Source organism: Xiphophorus maculatus, chromosome 20 (genome assembly GCF_002775205.1).
Source record: "Xiphophorus maculatus strain JP 163 A chromosome 20, X_maculatus-5.0-male, whole genome shotgun sequence".
Lineage (NCBI taxonomy): Eukaryota > Metazoa > Chordata > Actinopteri > Cyprinodontiformes > Poeciliidae > Xiphophorus > Xiphophorus maculatus.
In genome coordinates, this window is record NC_036462.1 from 24,268,419 (window position 1) to 24,286,773 (window position 18,355).

At 39.8% G+C, this 18,355-nt stretch overlaps 2 protein-coding genes across 2 annotated transcripts; one reads left to right on the plus strand and one right to left on the minus strand.

Moving 5' to 3' along the window:
- Window positions 1-2,630: 2,630 nt before the first annotated feature.
- On the plus strand, window positions 2,631-9,597 carry LOC102238111 (proline-rich protein 36-like). Its single transcript, XM_023325249.1, has 3 exons — window positions 2,631-2,959; window positions 5,001-5,242; window positions 6,285-9,597. Exons 1-3 carry the CDS (start codon window positions 2,941-2,943, stop codon window positions 7,629-7,631), a joined length of 1,608 nt encoding a protein of 535 aa, XP_023181017.1. The 5' UTR covers window positions 2,631-2,940; the 3' UTR covers window positions 7,632-9,597.
- A 349-nt stretch (window positions 9,598-9,946) lies between these two features.
- LOC102224997 (myosin regulatory light polypeptide 9) lies at window positions 9,947-17,191 on the minus strand. The gene is made up of 4 exons (XM_005797957.3): window positions 17,078-17,191; window positions 12,008-12,211; window positions 11,087-11,248; window positions 9,947-10,974 (listed from the first exon to the last, which is right to left on the minus strand). Exons 2-4 carry the CDS (start codon window positions 12,189-12,191, stop codon window positions 10,799-10,801), a joined length of 522 nt encoding a protein of 173 aa, XP_005798014.1. The 5' UTR covers window positions 12,192-12,211; window positions 17,078-17,191; the 3' UTR covers window positions 9,947-10,798.
- Between the last annotated feature and the right edge of the window lie 1,164 nt (window positions 17,192-18,355).

Genomic DNA, 18,355 nt, shown 5'->3' on the forward strand with positions numbered 1-18,355 from the left:
ATCCGTTGACCGCATAGTTTCACTGCGTGGGGGCTGGGATGTTGCTGTAAAGAAAGTGATTTGGGGGTGATACTGATCCTCATGCATATGAGATTGATGCTTTCTACCATTCATTTATTTTCCCTCTTTTTTCTTCTCCTTTGTAACTCTCATAGTTGTTCCTTCACACCAAGTTTACACACTGGTTAGTTGTTCTCTGATTTTTGGGTGGAGGAGGAAATGGATTTCACACAAGAGTTTGGAGTAAAAGTTTTAAAAATATTATTCCCAGTTTATACTGAGTTTCTCACCTCAAATTTCTTGACCGCATATTTTATTTTACAGACTTTTTTCCTGTTTCTTTTTTCTTTATTACATATGGATAAGCCAAGAGTAATCTCCTTGTTTCAAATTAATATCAATCATTTCTCTTTCTCTCTTCCCATCCAAACTTCTTCTGTTTTGCCTTGGTTTGAAGTGTCTCCAGAAGCTTCTTCATGAACTGAAATTGTTGTTGCTCTAAATGATTAAGCTCTTTATTTAAATTTTTTTTAATAATGGTGAGATCTGCAATCGTTAACCTAAAGTTGTTCGTGAAGGATTACTGTCATTGACAATTATAAGTATTTGCCTATATGCATAAGAAGCAGCCTGTTGGTGTTTACTTTTTTTTCCACAAATTTTTACATTTTTAATTCCATTCTTTAAAAGTGTTTGTAATAACAGGAAAATGGATTCACATTTATTGATTAAGACCTCTTTTTTTGGTTGTCTTTAAAAGTTCTGGCAAACAAGAGGCAAAATGCATCAAACCCTAGAAAATGATTTGAAGTCTCTGAAAGTCTGTAGGCCAAAAACACGACTGAAACCAAACAAGCTCTTTTTCCGTCTTTGCTTGGTTCGACTTGGCCATGAAATACGGGAGAGGGACAGAAGCCATGCTCATTCCAGCAGAGATATGATGTAGCAAAACGTGTCGACAAATAAATATTTTAATGAAGTAAGCACATATTTTAATGACTAGAATCTGTTTAGAGTACTATATAAGAAGTGTGTAATCCAGCGGAGCTGAATGAAAAGGGTTGTGCTGCGAGTGAGTATGTGGGCCTATTGTTTGGAGAGTATTACCTTTATTACTGTTCAACATACTCTGGTTACAAGAAAGTGTGCAATACAGAGTAAAGGGGTTCTTTGCTATTAAAAGGACGCTGTCTTGCATCTCTCCCCTTGTGCTTCTTACAGTTATTGTCTGTACATAAGAATTAAACCAGATTAAATATTTCATCTTTTACAATATTGTAAACCTGTTTATACAGTTTCAAGGTTGTCGACATGTAAACTGCAGATGCGCAATGTTCAATAAAGTGCACAAAATACTTTCTCAAGCACTTTATCATGACTTTGTTTTGTTTTCTGCTTCCAAGGCCGTGCGTAAGTAGTCAGATTTTCCCCTGATTCAAAATGTGTTGGGTTTTTTTTTTGTGTGTACACACCAGTATTTGCCTACTGGGATGTCTTTACGTCATGATCATACTCTGCTTTCTCTGATATGCACCAGTTTCTTAAATTTGTGTGAAGATATGCATAAATATTACTGAATGCATTACTGAATGAATGTTACAAAATCATGATGGGAGAGGACAATAAACATGTAATTATGTAATAATCATGTTTATTTAGTTACAAAATATACAAATGATACACTTACATCTTACTTCCAAGCTGTTAGACTAGCCAGATGATATCAAAATTTAACTTTGCAGATACTTTTCTGCAGTATGGATGGGGAGGCTGGAAAGACGCATTGGGCTAAATACACCAGGTAATCCTGGAAGAAAAGCAGAGGTTCAAAATTGAGAAGCCATAACCAGACTTGAAAATGTACAAACACTCTCAATCCTATCTGACTGATCTTGAGCCATTTTTGTAAAGAATAGCCAAAGAAATTATTTGTTTATAGATGGTAAAGTGATACCCTAAAAGGATTTGCAGCTTAATACATATACGTTTCAGATATTCATTCTTTTTTCACTCTACAATCTCTGTGTGGAAAGGTTTGAGATATAAGTATCTATGAAATGGTAGACCGTCATATTACTACCAAGGGCAGTTATTCACAAGGCATTTAATATTTTACTCACTGCATATTTGGTTAATTTGAGCTCTTGGTCTAGGGCCATATTGTAGCAGACCTATAACAGTTGAACCAGTAATCGATGGAAAGGAACTATTCCGAAGAGTTCAAATAATAATTTTTCATTTTGCTGCTACTTTTCTAACATTTGTTTTTATTGACATCACCTTATTCTAGAAACGACAGTTTATTCCACACATTTTTATGATTTATGTAACGTGAGCATACACATTGTTACGTAAAATAACAGGAACCGTTTTCGACAAGCAGGGATAATTAGCAATCTCTTTCTAGATTTTTTTTTTTTTTTTAAACTTACAGCGTATAAGAACTGTAAACATCCAGAAAAAAACCCCGTACCATTCTTTCTTTGACCCACAAACGTTATATTTTGAATGAAAAGGTTCTCCCGTCCATCACAACAACACGAAACCAGACCGCTGTCCGAAGAAGAACTGCGATTGGCCGACCGTTCTCCAGGAGCAGTAATCCGGGAAAACGATTGGCTGACAGCCGTCGGTGGAGGCGGGCCCACTTCAGCTGCGACTGTCAAGATTGGCAAAGCGGTGGCTGCTGCTGCTGTATGCAGGTAAAAGGAGCAAGCGACAAGAGGAAAAACAAGACCTGGAAAACATTCATCCTGGCAGAAAGCGAGGAGTGCAATGGGAACGTGGGAGCCCTTTTGTGCGAAATAGTGTGAGGAGAAGAGGTTTTAAATTCGCGTGTGAAACTGCAACACCTCTTGGTAGCCTTAGCGGAAAGTGTCGCTTTGTGAGTGGAAGCAACTTGGACAGCTGCGTGTTTTCAAGAGGAGCCATCAACAAAGAATGAAAGCGTTGAAACGAGGTGAGCGCCAACCTGACCGTGCTTTCTAATATATCCCATTGACTTTAACAAATAATAATAATCACTCCCAGAATTGTGCGTCTGCTGGCTCTGTCTGGCTTTTGCCGTGGACTCTTGCCTGGTATGCAGAGGGTTTTTTTTTTTTTGTTGCGAGCAAATGCAGCGTGTGTTTGTGTTTGAATTTGGAGGGACAGCTAGCCAGCTAGTTGTGTGTCTGTCTGTCGCTCTCTCTTTCTCTCTCCCTCTCTCTCTCCTGAGGCAGGCGTGCTGTCCATCTGGCGGAGCGGCATGCGGGAGGCTGTGCGTTTCTCCCTGCCTCCTTTGTGCGCTCCAGATGGCTCGGTTACCATTTTTTTTTTTATCACAGCAGTTTCAGACATGTGTATATATTTCTCAAACTAATTTGTTGCACATTGATTCATTAACAGAAAAGTTTCAATGACTTCTTTATCTTAAACTTTATTTTTGAACGATTTTCCTGCTACCTATGTGTGCGTGCGTGTGTATTTGTAAAAACAAGAAGTTGGTTTGTTTGCAGCAGCAGTGATTTACCACACAGCTGCTGCTGCTGGTGTTGTGACCTTTTCTTTTATCTTTGATGTATTTTCTTAGCTGATTAAATCCCATTCATTTGCTGCTTCAGTTTTTAAGATAAAGCCCTACTGTCAGTATAGGCCAGCAGTAGAGTTGTAGGATCACGTACAGCACGTTTCTTCAGGGGACTGTCCTGACCACATGAAAAGAGCTCTGTGGTCTGCGATTATATCCGTGATACAAAAGTAGCATTTTTCAGCATATATATTTCTACTTCTTCTAACACGTGTGCTGCTTTCCTCTGTGGAGTCCAAGATGAACATTTTGCACATGTGTGCGCAGCAAAACGGCACTTCCGTCTTTGCATGGTCAATAGGTTCCTGGGCCCACTTGGCTGCTGTGATGTTGATATGCACACAATCTCCTTTGTGAGGACAGGCGCTGCCCCCGGGGGTCAGGTTTCAACCCAGCTCCCAGAGAAAGACATTTACTGCATTCTGTGGCCCACCCCTTTGGGATCGGGCATGCTCCATTTTGTGGGGAGTTTTCCTCCTCTGACCCACTGTGGATTAGAAGGAGAGGTGGGTTCAGTCTAAAATAAATAAATAAATTGTAGAGAGAGAAAAAAAAAAACGCAGTTGGTCAAAATGGTTCTCAATGCAAACATCACTTTGTGATAACTTGCATGTGAAGTAGTAACCAATTAGGTTTAAATACTCTTTCTGTTCCTCTCATTTTTCCTCTCGTGACTAGAGTTTAGGTTGTGTGTGAGGTAATGTTTAGCTAATTGATCCAAAATCATAACTAGAGGTGCACTGAGAAGTGTGCTGATGACTGCTCTGTTTTTCAGCCTGATTTTTGTTGGGTGGGGGTGGGAGGAGAGAGTTTCTCTGAACAGTGGGTGCTACCGGATCACCCTTTCAACTCCTGTTTTTTGGGTGGAAGAAGAAACTCGAAGTTGACTGTTGGGTGTTTCTTTTTTTTTTTTAATAAAGTAAATGAATCTAGGGACATATTTCATTAGGACTGCAAGTTATGCGAGAGTAAGACTTTAAGAAGACAACAGGAAGGCTGGAAACTGTTGCACCAAATGTTAATTTTTTTTTAAATATATTTTGTCTTGGAACATGTTGGATTTCTAATAAACCTCACAGTTAAGGTCTTTTTTGAGAGAGAGAGAGAGAGAATATAGGTGACTGTAGTGTTTAGCAAGGCTAGCCACACTAATCCCAAATGTAAAACTCTTAAAGTGTATTAATGTATTAATTTTTGTCTTTGCTTAAAGACAGTAAAGATCCATGGAGAATTGTTATCAGCAGGAAAGGTTGGGGGAAAGCAGAACTATCTCTTTTAAATTACAGTTCAAATCAGAAACCAATTATGCCTGGGAAAAAAAGAAACTATACAGGTCTAGTTTATATCCGTGTACCTTTAATCATGGCTACTTTTGTTCCCACCAAGTTCTTGTTGAAAGATTCGTGTTAAAAACAACTTGTCTTCTCCCCAGCTCTGCAGGATAACCACCATCCCGAGCAGGAGCACTCTTCGGCCGTGTCGGACAGCGATGACGGCTCCCCGCTCGACCTGTCAGGGAGAGGGGTCCTCGGGAAGCGCCGTCGCCGCGGCAACCTGCCCAAGGAGTCGGTTCAGATCCTCCGCAGCTGGCTGTACGAGCACCGCTTCAACGCATACCCATCGGAGCAGGAGAAGCTCAGTCTTTCGAACCAGACTAAACTGTCTGTGCTGCAGGTGAGATGATTTATTTATTTTCTACATTTTTTGTATACATGTGACGTTTTCAGAACCTGCCAGAGGATTGCGATTTTTCTTGTTTCTGCTATTTGTTGAGTTATGTCATCTAACGCTGGGGGGGGAAATAGCATTTCTTGATGACATTCATCTGAAACTTACTACTTGTGTAATTTCAGGACAATATCTTATGTAATTGAAATGCTTGAAGACAGACTGAGGGCACGGTGACTGATGGTGCTGCAGTCACTACTAGCATTCTCCCACCCTTCTTTCTCTCACTTTGTTGCATCAGTAGTAGACATTTCCTCTTTCCTTCTCAACACACAGGCAGATTACAGAGTAGCAGGAGGCGGCGGCAGCAGTTCCTTGTTATGTAGTCAGTTCACTGGAATGCGTTTGGCTGCCTTCTCTGTGGCTCAGCATATTTCAGCTCAGACCTTCATTATTGCCAGCTGTCTGAGCACTCTCAGCTCTCTTTTTTTTTTTTTTTCTCCTCCCGTACTAGTAGAGGGAGTATTTAAGACTTCGGCAAAAGACTTGGATGGAAAAGGAGTGATTGCATAGATTTTAGATCTTGTGGAATAATTTATTTTATTTATTTTTTTTAGGTCTTTTTAGTTTTTGACAGTGCCTTGCAAATGTATTCATCCACTTTTTTTCACATTACAACCAGAAACTTGAATGCATTCTGTTGGGAGCTTTCAACATTTACAATTAAAGTTTGGGTTAAAATTGTGGAGAAATTACAAATTGGGTTAAATCATAAAATCCTATTTGAACATCTGACTGTGTGTCACAGCAAGTAAACCCTCACAAACACAAACACTGCTCTTGGAATACAACATTAACATTTATAAAAATGCTTCTAATTTAGTAACAGCAACCTAAGATGGGCACCACTTGTTAATTGCAAACCTTAGGCACAGTTGTCGAGGAAATAGTTTACGTATATCATCTTATTCAAATAGCTTTCGAAAGTTTGTTTCAAAAAGAAAGTGTTGTTTCCTTTTTTGTGAGTAATTTTTGTCTGTTTTCTCAGATCTGCAACTGGTTCATCAATGCCCGCCGCCGCCTTCTGCCTGATCTGCTTCGCAAGGATGGCAAAGATCCCACCAAGTTCACCATCTCCCGTAAGATCGTCGGTAAAACCGAGGCCCATCAGTCAAACAGAGGCGAAGCCGGCTCTCCCGAAATCGGTGCCTCCGCTCACTGCCCTCAGCCGCGTCCATCGGTAATCCGCTCCACGCCCGCTTTGGACCTTAGCCTACTGGGGAACACGGCGACAGCCATCCTCACCGGAGCGGGCTATCCTGGAAAGGAAGGGTGTGTGCAGGCACTCATGAAGCTGGACACGCAAAGCCTGTTGAGGGAAGCCGATGAAAGAGGCGCCCACTCAGCTGGCCCAACAACAGGCATCACTGTAGCTGCAAGCCACTCCAGCGGCCTTCTCAACACGCCTCCCCCGACTCCACCCGAGCTCTACCCGGGTCACGACTTCAGTGACCTGAGGCTGCTGGTTGATGCCGCTCTACAGAGAGCTGCAGAGCAGGACCTGCTCAAGGAGAGCCAAAGCAAACCAGCAGAGCCTTTAAATGCCATACCGGTGGGTGCAAACGAAAAGGGCCCAACCCCGCCTCCAGAGGAACAGGTCATGCATCCTTCCAGAGTGCAGAGTCTGATGGAGAAGGCCATGTCTGTTCCAGAGCCGGTCAAATCTCCAACAGTTGCTGCTCCACTTTTGCTCCCAGCCTCCAGGTTATCCCCTCTACCAGTAAACAAAGTGATGTGGAGCCCCTTAGATAAAGACACTGTCAGAGCATCCAGCCCAAACCAACCTTGTCTCATCCCAGCACACCTACCAGCTGTAGTGCCAGTATCTGCCATCATCCTGGGGCAACCAGAGCTACAGAAACCTGCTGCCTTCCTAGCCGTTAACCCAAAGTCACCTCCAGCCTCATGTCCTATGAGTGCGTCTAATCCAGCAATGAGACCTGTCTCCATACAAACCCCTTCAGCCCAGTCAGCCACCTCAGATTCCCCCCCAGCAGCAGCTGTTGCATCTCTATTGACGTCTAGAGGAGACCTGCCCCACCTCCCGTTCCACAAGCCCCCCTCGATCCCTGTGACTCCCCCCACCGTGCTGCCCACTTCACCCTCGGTCTCATCCGCATCTTCACCACCAGCGGTCCCGCCTCTCCTGAGCCTCGCCTCCCACCTCGCTCCTCATACCTCAGGGAGCAGCGGCTCAGCCATGGTGCCGAAGGTTTGGGGCATGGTTCACGCCAACGCCAGGCAGGCCAGTTCACTCCAAGTGGTACAGACCCCCATCAGCACGGTGTGGGGGCCGCAGCACAGCCTGCACACGCTGAGTGAAGCTGTCAACTAGAAGCTGTTGCTGTTTTTCTTTTTCTTCTTCTTTTTTTATGTAAAAATCTGAGGAAAAAAGCAAGGACAGGTGTGTTTTATACGGCTGGACTTTAACGTTTATAGGAGAATGTATCTTGGTCAGCCCCTTGACGTGAAGCCTGAGCTTGGCATGAGTTGGAACTTTTATCGTTTACCACAGAGAGGAAGGTAGAGACCGTATCATTCCTACACTCTTGATGCCATTCTGCAACGGATTTTGATGTCATTCTGGGATTTTGGGGTGTTACAAGAATGATCAAATAGGAAAGAATTCCTGAATTGTACAAACATTTACCAGCCTTTCCAGTAGCAGCGCTGGACTTTAGTGAATGTAAAAAAACAAAACAAAAAAAGGTGACCTCTCTGGATATGAACTCTGCTGCCCTTTATTCAATCTTCTGGATAAAAAGCACAACATTTTCTTAGAACTCTTTTAGTAATGTGCATTTAAAATGTTGAAGTTGTTTTTCTTGTCTTTTTTTTTTTTCTTTTTTTATAAAATGAGCCTGTAAATTTTTTTCTGACATGGTTCTCTGCTTTTTTTTCTCCCCCTGCATTTGGAAACCTGAGCCAAAGAAAAATCGTTTCTTTTTCTTTTCTGACTTTTTCTAAGTCAGTGACTCCCTTGATCCTCCTTACGGCCAAGCGGTTTCATGAATCGTCATCTCAGCTGCTCTGTGCATACTTTCTAGCACAAATGCATCATTAACTCTTTACCGTTGGGAAGTTTCTAGTATTTTCAGTTTCCATTTAAAGCAGGTGTGTAGGTTGCTTTCTGTTGGAATCCCTCTCGATCTTCATTTGGAGACCCGATGCGTCGCCCAGAGTTCCCTGACGTTTGTGAGGCCTTAAGAGTTTCTGTTTCTCTGATCCGAATGTCGTAACGGAAATCGATATTTCCTACAGGTTCTCGACAGAGCAGATGTAGCACATCTTTTTTTTCTTTTTTTTTTGTACGTCTAAAACAAGAAGTTTTTCCACATCTGATAGTTTAAAAGTGGCTTCTACAGAGTTTCTGCTAATCCATGCAGATGTAGTTTCTGTGAAACTGTCTCTCACCCCCACCCCCCAAACATTTTATATTGGTAGCTGTGAGTGTCTGTGTGGGAGTTTGGCAGAAGGCTGGACTCCTTTCTGGTCAATACTGTAGCACAATTATTGATTAATGTTTACCAGGTCACAAAGCTGTGTTTAGTTCAGTTCTGTTGTATTAGTGTGAGTGGTTGTGGACAGAAGAACATATGTTTGGGACTTACTTTTACTTTTGCCGAGCAATGAACACTGCCACCATTCCAAAAAAAAAACCCTCCAAACATTTCTCCCATATTTTCTTCACCGTGTTCCACTCTGTGCCACAAAGTTAAGGTTAATGTTTGCTTTGGTTGCAGAAGCAGAGTAGGCCGGTGTTCATTTTATACCTCAGTTGTACACAACCGATGTCGGGCATAAGTTATAGTTACATTTTTCAAACTGCATAAATACACTGTGATGATGCCTTCGAGGTCATAATACTGGGAAAGGCTGGCTAAGATTTTAAGTAGCGAGGTTTTAGATGTAAGCTGACACTTCTGAGAAAAAAAACAATGTGCTAATGTAAATATGTGGAAGGTCAAGGTTTTACTTTTATTTTATTTTTTTTGTTCTTATTTACTAGCATGAGATTAATTCTCAAAATGTAGTTCCTGTCCAACCAAATGCATTTTGAACATTTTCTTTTTCAAGTTCATGTTACAAATTATGACTCCAGGCAGTGTGACTGGCTGCTGTGCCTTAAGCCTTTGAATGAGGGAGAAAGTCCCGGTTTTCTTTTTTTTTTTTTCTTACTTTTATTTTTTTTTTTAAATATGTATTAAAAACTCAATAGTCTGTGCAATATACGCCTTAAACTTTAAATGTCTGTTTTTTTGTATGAACATTTCAAAGAAATAAAGGTTCAGTTTTTTTCATATATACATTTCACTTTTTTTATTTTTTTTATCTCTACTGAAAAATGTGCTTTATTCAGCTCACTGGCTTTATGGTAACGATTGTTAATTAATGATCAAATCTGGTAATATAAGTGGATCTGGTTTACCTTTCATGACACAAACTGATTTTTTTTATACCCTCAAGTTGCTGGTGATTAAGACATTTAAAAATGATGCAATCTCACCCTTTAAGTGCAACACCGCACCATTATTCTGAGGCCTTCAACTCTTAAAGCTTGTGAGTTCTTCTAAGATGTGCTGTATCTAATTCTGTACCTATTCTATTTCCTCTTTGGTAGTATGGCTATACGGACATCCAAGACCCTGATTGCACTTTGCCAGAAGTTTAATGAGTCTGAATTTGAGTTAGATCATCTTTTAAATGGCAGAATATCAGTTAAGATACTGAAAAGCATTTTTCAATTTAAATTGTCAATATTGAACTTGGTTTAAAAAAAAATTAGACATTGTGGCACAGAATCCAATAAACACTTTCATTTCTAAATTCTAGAAAGGATTAAACATTTCACAAGAGTTTAAAAAAGCTAGTTTTAAATGAGTAACATTTTTAACTTGCCACAGACATGGTCCATTTATTTATAGCAAACATACCTGATCCTTCAAACAATACAACCAGCTGATGGAGCAAAGCATCAGTCTCAACGCTTCAACCATCCGCTTTGCCAGGAGGCGATTCTCGCTGCTTGACTGTCAAAATCAAATAAACAGTTTTTGCAACCCTACGAGAATACAAAGACGACAGAGAAAGGAGCCACGTGGCAGTGCTGAAGCATCTGTGGTAGTTATAGGGCAGGAAGGGGTCATCATTGCTGTGTAACACTAAAGCTGAAAGTCCATACAGTCCCCGCACATATAAACAAACAGCGGTGTGCAATGCATCACAAAAATCTTACTAAGTTGCCTATAACTACCAGTCAAAGTGCAGTTAATGTAGTTTGAGCTGCAGGATGTGTATTGTAGAATACACTAAGGATCGTATGTGGATCCTTAGATTAAATCCTCGATCAACATGTTTACCATCAAATGTACAATACAATTTAAGGACATTTATATAGTGATTCTTATTTTATTTACTTCTAATGTACACTGTAAGGGGAGGGATTGGTGAGTATCTGTAGTGCAGCATGTGAGCAGGAGCCAGAAGCAGCCGTTTTCCCCTCTATTCGTCGTCCTTGTCCTTTGCGCCGTGTTTGAGGATGCGAGTGAACTCCGCGTAGTTGAAGTTGCCCTTCTTGTCGATTGGCGCCTCACGGAACAGCTCGTCCACCTCTTCATCTGTGAAGCGATCGCCCATGGTGGTCAGCAGCTCTCTCAAGTGGTCCTCGTGGATGAACCCTAATTGAGCGGATGGCATCCACTGAGTAATAAGATACAGCGCTGCACACTGAAAATGGCATCTACGACTCTTCCGTACACGACGTGGACCTTTGTCTACATGCGGACTCACCAGATCCCTCCTCATCAAAGCAGGCGAAGGCGTTGCGAATGACATCCTCGGGGTCCGTCCCGTTCAGCCGCTCTCCAAACATTGTGAGGAACATGGTGAAGTTAATGGGCCCCGGAGCCTCGTTCATCATTCCCTCAAGGTATTCATCCGAAGGGTTCTTACCTGTGAAGCAGTGAGGCGGTTAGATTACATTCAATGCTTCTTTAAGCTATTCACACCCCTTTTTTACTTCATATCGCTACGACCGTAAGTTCGTATGTGTATTGGGATTTCATGTGAAATACCAATGCAAAATTGTAAAGTAGAAATCTGCGGCTGCTTTTGTACTTGCAATGACAACTGAAAGTCTTTTAATGTATGTCACTTCCAGCTCTGGAGACTGAAATCTTTGCCCATTCCGCTTTGCAAAATTGCTCAGATTGAGTCAGACTCGATGATGAAGTGTTTTGGAGCCTGTATTCAGGAAAGCATGATGCTGCCCCCACTGTGTTTCACCCTGATGATGTTGAGTTCAGGGGGGCTGACCTGGCCCATCTGCTGTGCTCCTTATTTTATCATTTATAAAGAATTTTAAAAACCATGCATATGCTTCCACATAATTATGCAGCACTTTTTGTAGGTTGAATTCACAAAATCCAAGTAATACACTCGAGTTCTTGGTTGTACTGTTAATAAAGAGCTATTAATATTAATACTTTTGCAAAGCATTGTACAAACGCTTACATTTGCCTGATATGCAGCAATATTTGAGGGGTGAGAAATATTGAGAATAAGGATTCCGACTTAAGTTGAACCCCATAAATGCACCACATCTGTGAAACAATTTTTTTGACTTTATGTTTTTCTCCCATTTTGTTTTAGCCACCAAATAGTGACAAGAAAAAAAAGCCTGAAGTTTTTTCTTTTTTTTCCTTTTTTTACCCAAAGAGGCCAGCATGTCATGCAGATCCTCCTTGTCGATGAAACCATCCCTGTTCTGGTCAATCATGTTGAACGCCTCTTTGAACTCCTGGATCTGGGACTGGTCAAACATGGCAAAGACATTGGAGGTGGCTCTCTGTGGCCGCTTCTTGGTGGTCTTTCCCTTGGCACGTTTGCTAGACATGGTGACGGCTCGATCTGGACCTGTGCAGAGATATTCATCACGTCAGACAAAGGTAGGTTAGACAAAGCTTCGCCAACAAACACAGCTTCATGTGAATGCACAAATTAAGCTGGGTTATAGTGTGCATTTAGCACCAAGAAAGAACCAGGCCTTCCATAGATCTTGTCTGCACTTGCGGGCAAATCTTTTCCAGCTCACTTCCTCTAGAGAGAGAATCACATTCTCGGTGAAATGGCAGACACTTTGATGGGTGTGAAAATGACATGTCACTGCAGCACACACCTCACCTAACCGCAGATAGTTCCAGAATTAGACCCGTCACTCATGTTCAGGTCTACAAGGATTTATAATTCGTTTGTGTGTGCACATGTGTGACCCCCGGGGTAAATGGCTGATAGAGGACACAGGCGTAGGCTGGTTCGTGCAGGAAGGTACCTGAGGCTAATTATTCACACAGAAGAATGACATCATGTCTAGATAAGCACAGAAATGATGTAATGCAAGTGTCTTTATTGTAACAAAAAGACTTTAAAAAAATCTTAACCTTAAGATGAACACGTTACCTCAAACTCTAAGTAGTTTTTATATTTACTTTATATTGAATAAACAGAAGTCGGCGAGATTTTTCAGTCTTATTAAAATATATTATCCCTAGAGCTAAATCGGTGGTTTGCAGCATGTCTCTGAGGCCTGATGTCACTCTTCAGCCACGCTACACTCTTTGACAATTATCAAGATATGCATTTAGTGCTGATTAGAACAGGATTTCACAAGCTTACTGTTTGACTATTATGCAAAAATCCACATGCATTATTTTACACAAATGAAATAATGCTCAACTTAGTCTATCCCAAAGTGGATACTTATACTTTTAGTTTTTGTCTTATGCTTGTTTCAATCTCTAATTAACATCAGGCAGAGGGATTACTAATGCATGCTACCAATAATAAATCTAACTCTGGCACATTTAAGTTGTTTTTTTGTTTATCAAAGTCATTGCCCCCTTTTTAAATTGAAAATCTGAAGTAAGTTTTCTCCTTCATGTCTATTCCTTCTCTCTATTTAGGCATATGAAATGAGTCGAACCATTTAGTTCTGTCCAATGAAACAATCTAAGATGAATTTTAAAGTGGGTTACTGCTGCATGTCTACTTAATGTTTCTATTAAAGGTTGTGCCTGATTGAAGTGTATGGACACATTATGACGACTACCATATAAAGTGAATAATGCTGGTCCTTTTTATTTAAAACCATTACACCAGTTATTTGGAGGGATACATTAGACAACAAGTGAACATTGTCTCCTCAATTTTGACGTGGTAGAAGTAGAGAAAATGGGCAATGCTAGCGGTTTCAGTGAGTATGAAAAGAGACAAATCGTGATGTCTAGACGTCTACGTCTGAACATCTCAAACCCTGCAGCTCTTTGGGGCTTTCAGGTCTACAGTAGTCGTAATTGTCCAAAAGCAAGGAAGGGTGGAGATGAATGCTCTCAAAAAGCCATTTCTAACCCTTTGATGGTTTAATACATTTGTGCTCCCACAGTTTTGTTAACCCATTTTCACCACATCTTTCATCTCCCTGGTCCCCATCTGTGACAGTGTCTTTGTATTTAATAGAGCAGAGCAAAGCTGAATTACTGTGCAGGTTAGCCAAGACAAAAAAAAAAAGAGCAGCAGGTAAAATTGGTTTGCTCTGCCTCTTATCATTCTGGGCTGCAGATACATGTCCTACCGACATTTTTATTTATACAAATTAATGCAACTGTACCTCGTTCATACTTTTATAGCCAATGCAAATGTGGCGTGTCAGCTCAGTTTATGATCTTTATAGACAACTCAGTTGTGATCTGAAGTTTACATGAAGACATTATGGATCTCCATGTTTGCATTTCCTCTATATAGATTAAAAACAAAGTGAGGAGCCTTTACTGTAGGACAGTTCACAAACACATGCACTATAAAAAACTGTTTCACAGTATTGATCTATTATAGTACTAACAATTTTTTTTGTTTCACACTTATTTGAATATGCAATGCTCAATTAGAGGTAAATTCAAGCAACAATAGTAAATTTTTTTGGTAACAAACCCAATCTAAAAATTTTGATGAGAATATAACAAAACAATTGGTTCAGCTGACTGGTATCATTATACATGGCATGTTGTGTGCAGCAGAGAGTGACAGAGATGATATGTATTATAAATGTAGATGTCAACTTAATAAAAAGTCAAGCATTGCCATAAGACTTACAGATGAGAAGATGTTTATATCCAGGTTAAGTTAATTTAGCAACAGCAGTCTGAGGTAGTTGTTTGTAAATTGCACACCTTCAGTATACCGGGGTTCGATTCCCCGACGGGGAGTGAAGTTTGTTTCGGGTCCCCCTTGAAAATGAGATCTAGATCTCAACGGGGTTTACCTGATTAAATAAAGGAATAATTAATAAAAAATTCAACATGGTTATCAAGGAAATGGCTTATAAACCACCTTATTAGCATATGTTTCAAAGGTTTGTTACAATTTTACAAATGTTTTGTGCTTTAATAAGAAATTGTTAATTTCACTTTCACATAATTTCACAAACCAGATGACTTAATGAAAGAAACAGTGAATGTACTTGTTAGTTGTGATTCAACCACCAAGAGTCTAGCACAGGTATAAAACTGCATTCTAGACTGGGAATCTTTGGAATTGGATTAACTATTTAATATCATACTTTGGTTAATGAATTACAAATATCGCCTCTGGTTGTCTTGTCTGTTTGAATAAGTCAACTTGAGTAAAATAATAATAATAATAATAATAATAATAATAATAATAATAATAATAATAATAATAATAATAATAATAATAATATGTTGGATCCAAAATTCTCCTAAAACAAATTAGACAATTTGTCAAGTACATTTTTAAAATGTGTTGAATCATAACTAGTTCAAGTCTACTCATGTTGATTAAAGTTCACCAAAATAAAACGTAAGCAGATTTCTTCATCAGTTTTACAGGTTAAATTCTAACAGTTTATTCTACAGTCTTCACTGATTTTACCTACCATATGGCTGCACTACTCTCTGTGTGTCCCAGATAATTAAAACAAACACCAAAGGTGTGCACTTTTGGCCGCTGGCCCTTCCATTCCTCGCAGGAAGCTGGAAACAAAACTACCATGAAGAGGCAATACTAATTTCAGGAAGCAAGGAGTTCCTCTGTTCATTTAACGCTTTTCCCTTCATTCTTTTTGGAAGATGCACAACACCCAGTTTTTATCTGGTGCAAATACAAGTACATCAGACATTAGAACCTTTAATTTGAGGTCCTAGCCTCTACCCTTTCTTTCGGTGATGTTACCTCACTACATTCAGGCCTGACATTTAAAACACTTGGGGGTCTTTTCTTTAGAAAGCACATATACAAAAATGGCTTTTTAAATACTTGGCCTACAAATAATGTTGATGTGTTCCTTTTGAGCTATTGCAATGTGTGGTTAAAAAAGAAAACTCAAGTAAAGCACCAAAACTGACTTTAGTTCAGGAGCCCACATCCTCCTAAATCCAACTTTGCCTGAAAAGCTTGTAGCAATTTAGTTAAGGTCCTTTATAATGCCCCATAGGATGCTTTAAATTCATTTTAAGAGATACATGAAACACACAAAAAAAATTAATGACATTAACTAATAACTGATTTTGTAGATGTTTTTTTTCTTCCCAACTTTGGAATACAGTGTTCATAAGAGTAACGTAATGAAATCTTGCTTTGAATACATATAAGATAAGATAAGATCATTTTTATTAGTCTCCCACAGGAGAAATTTCTCTTGGAAGCAGGGGCAAAAACTGCAATACAACAATTAAATAAATAAATACATAAAAACAAAAATACACAAAAGCACAAATATCAGATCAGCAGTACCATTTCCACTCACATACAATACATCCTCTGCATGCTACTGTTGATCATCGTCTGGACGTCCTGTTACTCTGTCCAGGCCCCGCTAGTCTGCCATTTATCAGGTCAATGGAGAGTGGTAACAAGATACAAGTGTATCTTGTTAGAGATACACTTACTAAACACTAGAAGTACATGATGTAGAAAGATACCTTTATTTTAATTGCATAAAAATACAGCAAACCTATTTTGGAAGGAGTCAATTAATAAACATAATATGTATGTTTGGGTTCAAGACTTTAAGGCCTGTAGCTGACATCATAAATGTTAGACCTTTTAAGTCTGATACACAATAGAAATGGTCAAGTTTTCAGTGCACAGACTTTACCTTCAAAGAGTCAACATGAATAAGAATTAATATTAAAATCAGCAATGAATTGTGGCAAGAACAACAAAAATAACCACGGCTTGATTTGTACTGACAGAAATGTTTGTTCTCTGTCCATCACCGATTTCTTTCATCCTTTTATTCGGAGTGGGCCAAGACAAAGCTCCCCTGTCCTTAGAACCAATAGGAACAAGCGCTGTCTCACTCCATCTCACCAACTTTGAGACACGAAGGTCAGCCGGTGCTTAAGTGTGAAAACTTAAACTTCAAAAACAAAAACTTGGTCACACATACCAAGAACAAACAGAGTAGAGCCCAACAAGAGACGGCATCTCAGGTGAATGTAAGAAATTGGTCAGTTGATTTTATAAGTTCCTTTGTGGTGGAAATGCATATAACCATACAAGCTCATAGTTCAACTGGCCCATGATGAACACCCTATTAGTCTCCTTTCACTGAAGGAAATCTCCACAAATATTCACTTCGGAAGATCAGTGTAACTATTCTCTCCTCAGCTGCGACTCCTGAGATCTCACCTCACCAAACCACCTAAAATAAAGCAAATAGATCCTTGACGCTCTTAAAGAGTTGCATCCAGCTTTCATTCTCACCTTGGCTTCCAGCTGAAAATGAAGAGAGTCTTTCCAACTCCTTTTGTCCGGATCCGTCACCGCAGAGGGAAAGGAGGCAAGCGGTCCTGCTGAAAAGTTTGCTCAAACAATCAAACTCCGCTGGTTAGGCCCCGCCTCCTTTTCCTGCTCAGACCAATGGAAATCGCAGCGTGTCCCTTAGGGAGACGTCCAAGGCCCAGACCATTTGTCCATACAAGGCAAAGGAATGCAAAAGCTACAGCCTCGCTGCTGCCGCGGTCGCTCTTCGGGATGTTTGGCGAAAAGGCAAAGATGAAATGACAGGAACTACGATAAGGCTGCCTTATTTAGAGAAAGGAGTCTAAACATTTGGAGGCAGGGGATGGTGGAAACATATTAAGGGAGAGAGGGAGCAGTGAGGAAATGCCGACTGAGTTTCTGCTGGAACAATAGTGCCCTTAAATAGGCCGTGAGGCTGCGCAACTCAGGGGCCAGAATTTAAGATGAACACCTGAAATGATGCCATCAAGGACAATTTCTGTTTTCCCTTCCAGGAATTATCTCATAATAAAACTATGATAATTTCCTTCACAAGATTAATAAAGTATCTGATTTATTCTTATCTAATATATGTCACTCTGATTCTTTTCAGCTCTTTGCAAAATCTAAAATCTTCCCCTCATTGTTTGGGCAGAATAATTTAAGACTTTAACGCAACTTTTTTTCACAGGTCTTTAATACATTTTGCACAGTTTTTTTTTTTTTTTTTTTTAGAAAAATAAAATACAGTTGTCTAAAACATGAACATTTACTTGTATATGGTAATGTGTCTTAAGTGTATAACTAATAATAAATCGTTGTTACCTTTCCTTTTTAGATCTGTTGTTAACTCAGCAATAATAATCGGGTTTATATTTTAATAGAGCATAATCTAAATCACAATATTTGTATTTAGAAATACAGAATTAGACTGCAGTACAATAGACAAAAGGGGAATACGTTCAAGGTCCACCCGCGTGCTAAAATTATGTTCACCTGTGGTGCAGTGTCGCCATCTACTGGGCAACATTAGTCTTCAAATTAAAATTCATTAAACCATGGTATGGCGATCGTATTACACTGAAAGAAAAATTAAATAAAAGATAACGTAAAGATTTGACCCTTTTTAGGTGTATTGACCTAAATACACCTAATGGCAATGTTCCAGACGGTCAAACAGATTAATATTAAATTAAAATGACAAGAGGTAATAATTTCACACCCTGGCCCTATTTTAAGTAATTGCCCCCAAAGAACTAA

Bases quoted from the DNA above. Each gene is read 5' to 3' on its own strand.
- LOC102238111 (XM_023325249.1), top strand. The intron at 5,243-6,284 runs GTGAGATGATTT...CTGTTTTCTCAG, and splicing joins CTAAACTGTCTGTGCTGCAG to ATCTGCAACTGGTTCATCAA.
- LOC102224997 (XM_005797957.3), bottom strand. From the start codon at position 12,191: ATGTCTAGCAAACGTGCCAAGGGAAAGACCACCAAGAAGCGGCCACAG. The intron at 11,249-12,007 runs GTAAAAAAAGGA...ACTGCTTCACAG, and splicing joins TGACATGCTGGCCTCTTTGG to GTAAGAACCCTTCGGATGAA. The intron at 10,975-11,086 runs GTGAGTCCGCAT...CCGCTCAATTAG, and splicing joins CTTTGATGAGGAGGGATCTG to GGTTCATCCACGAGGACCAC.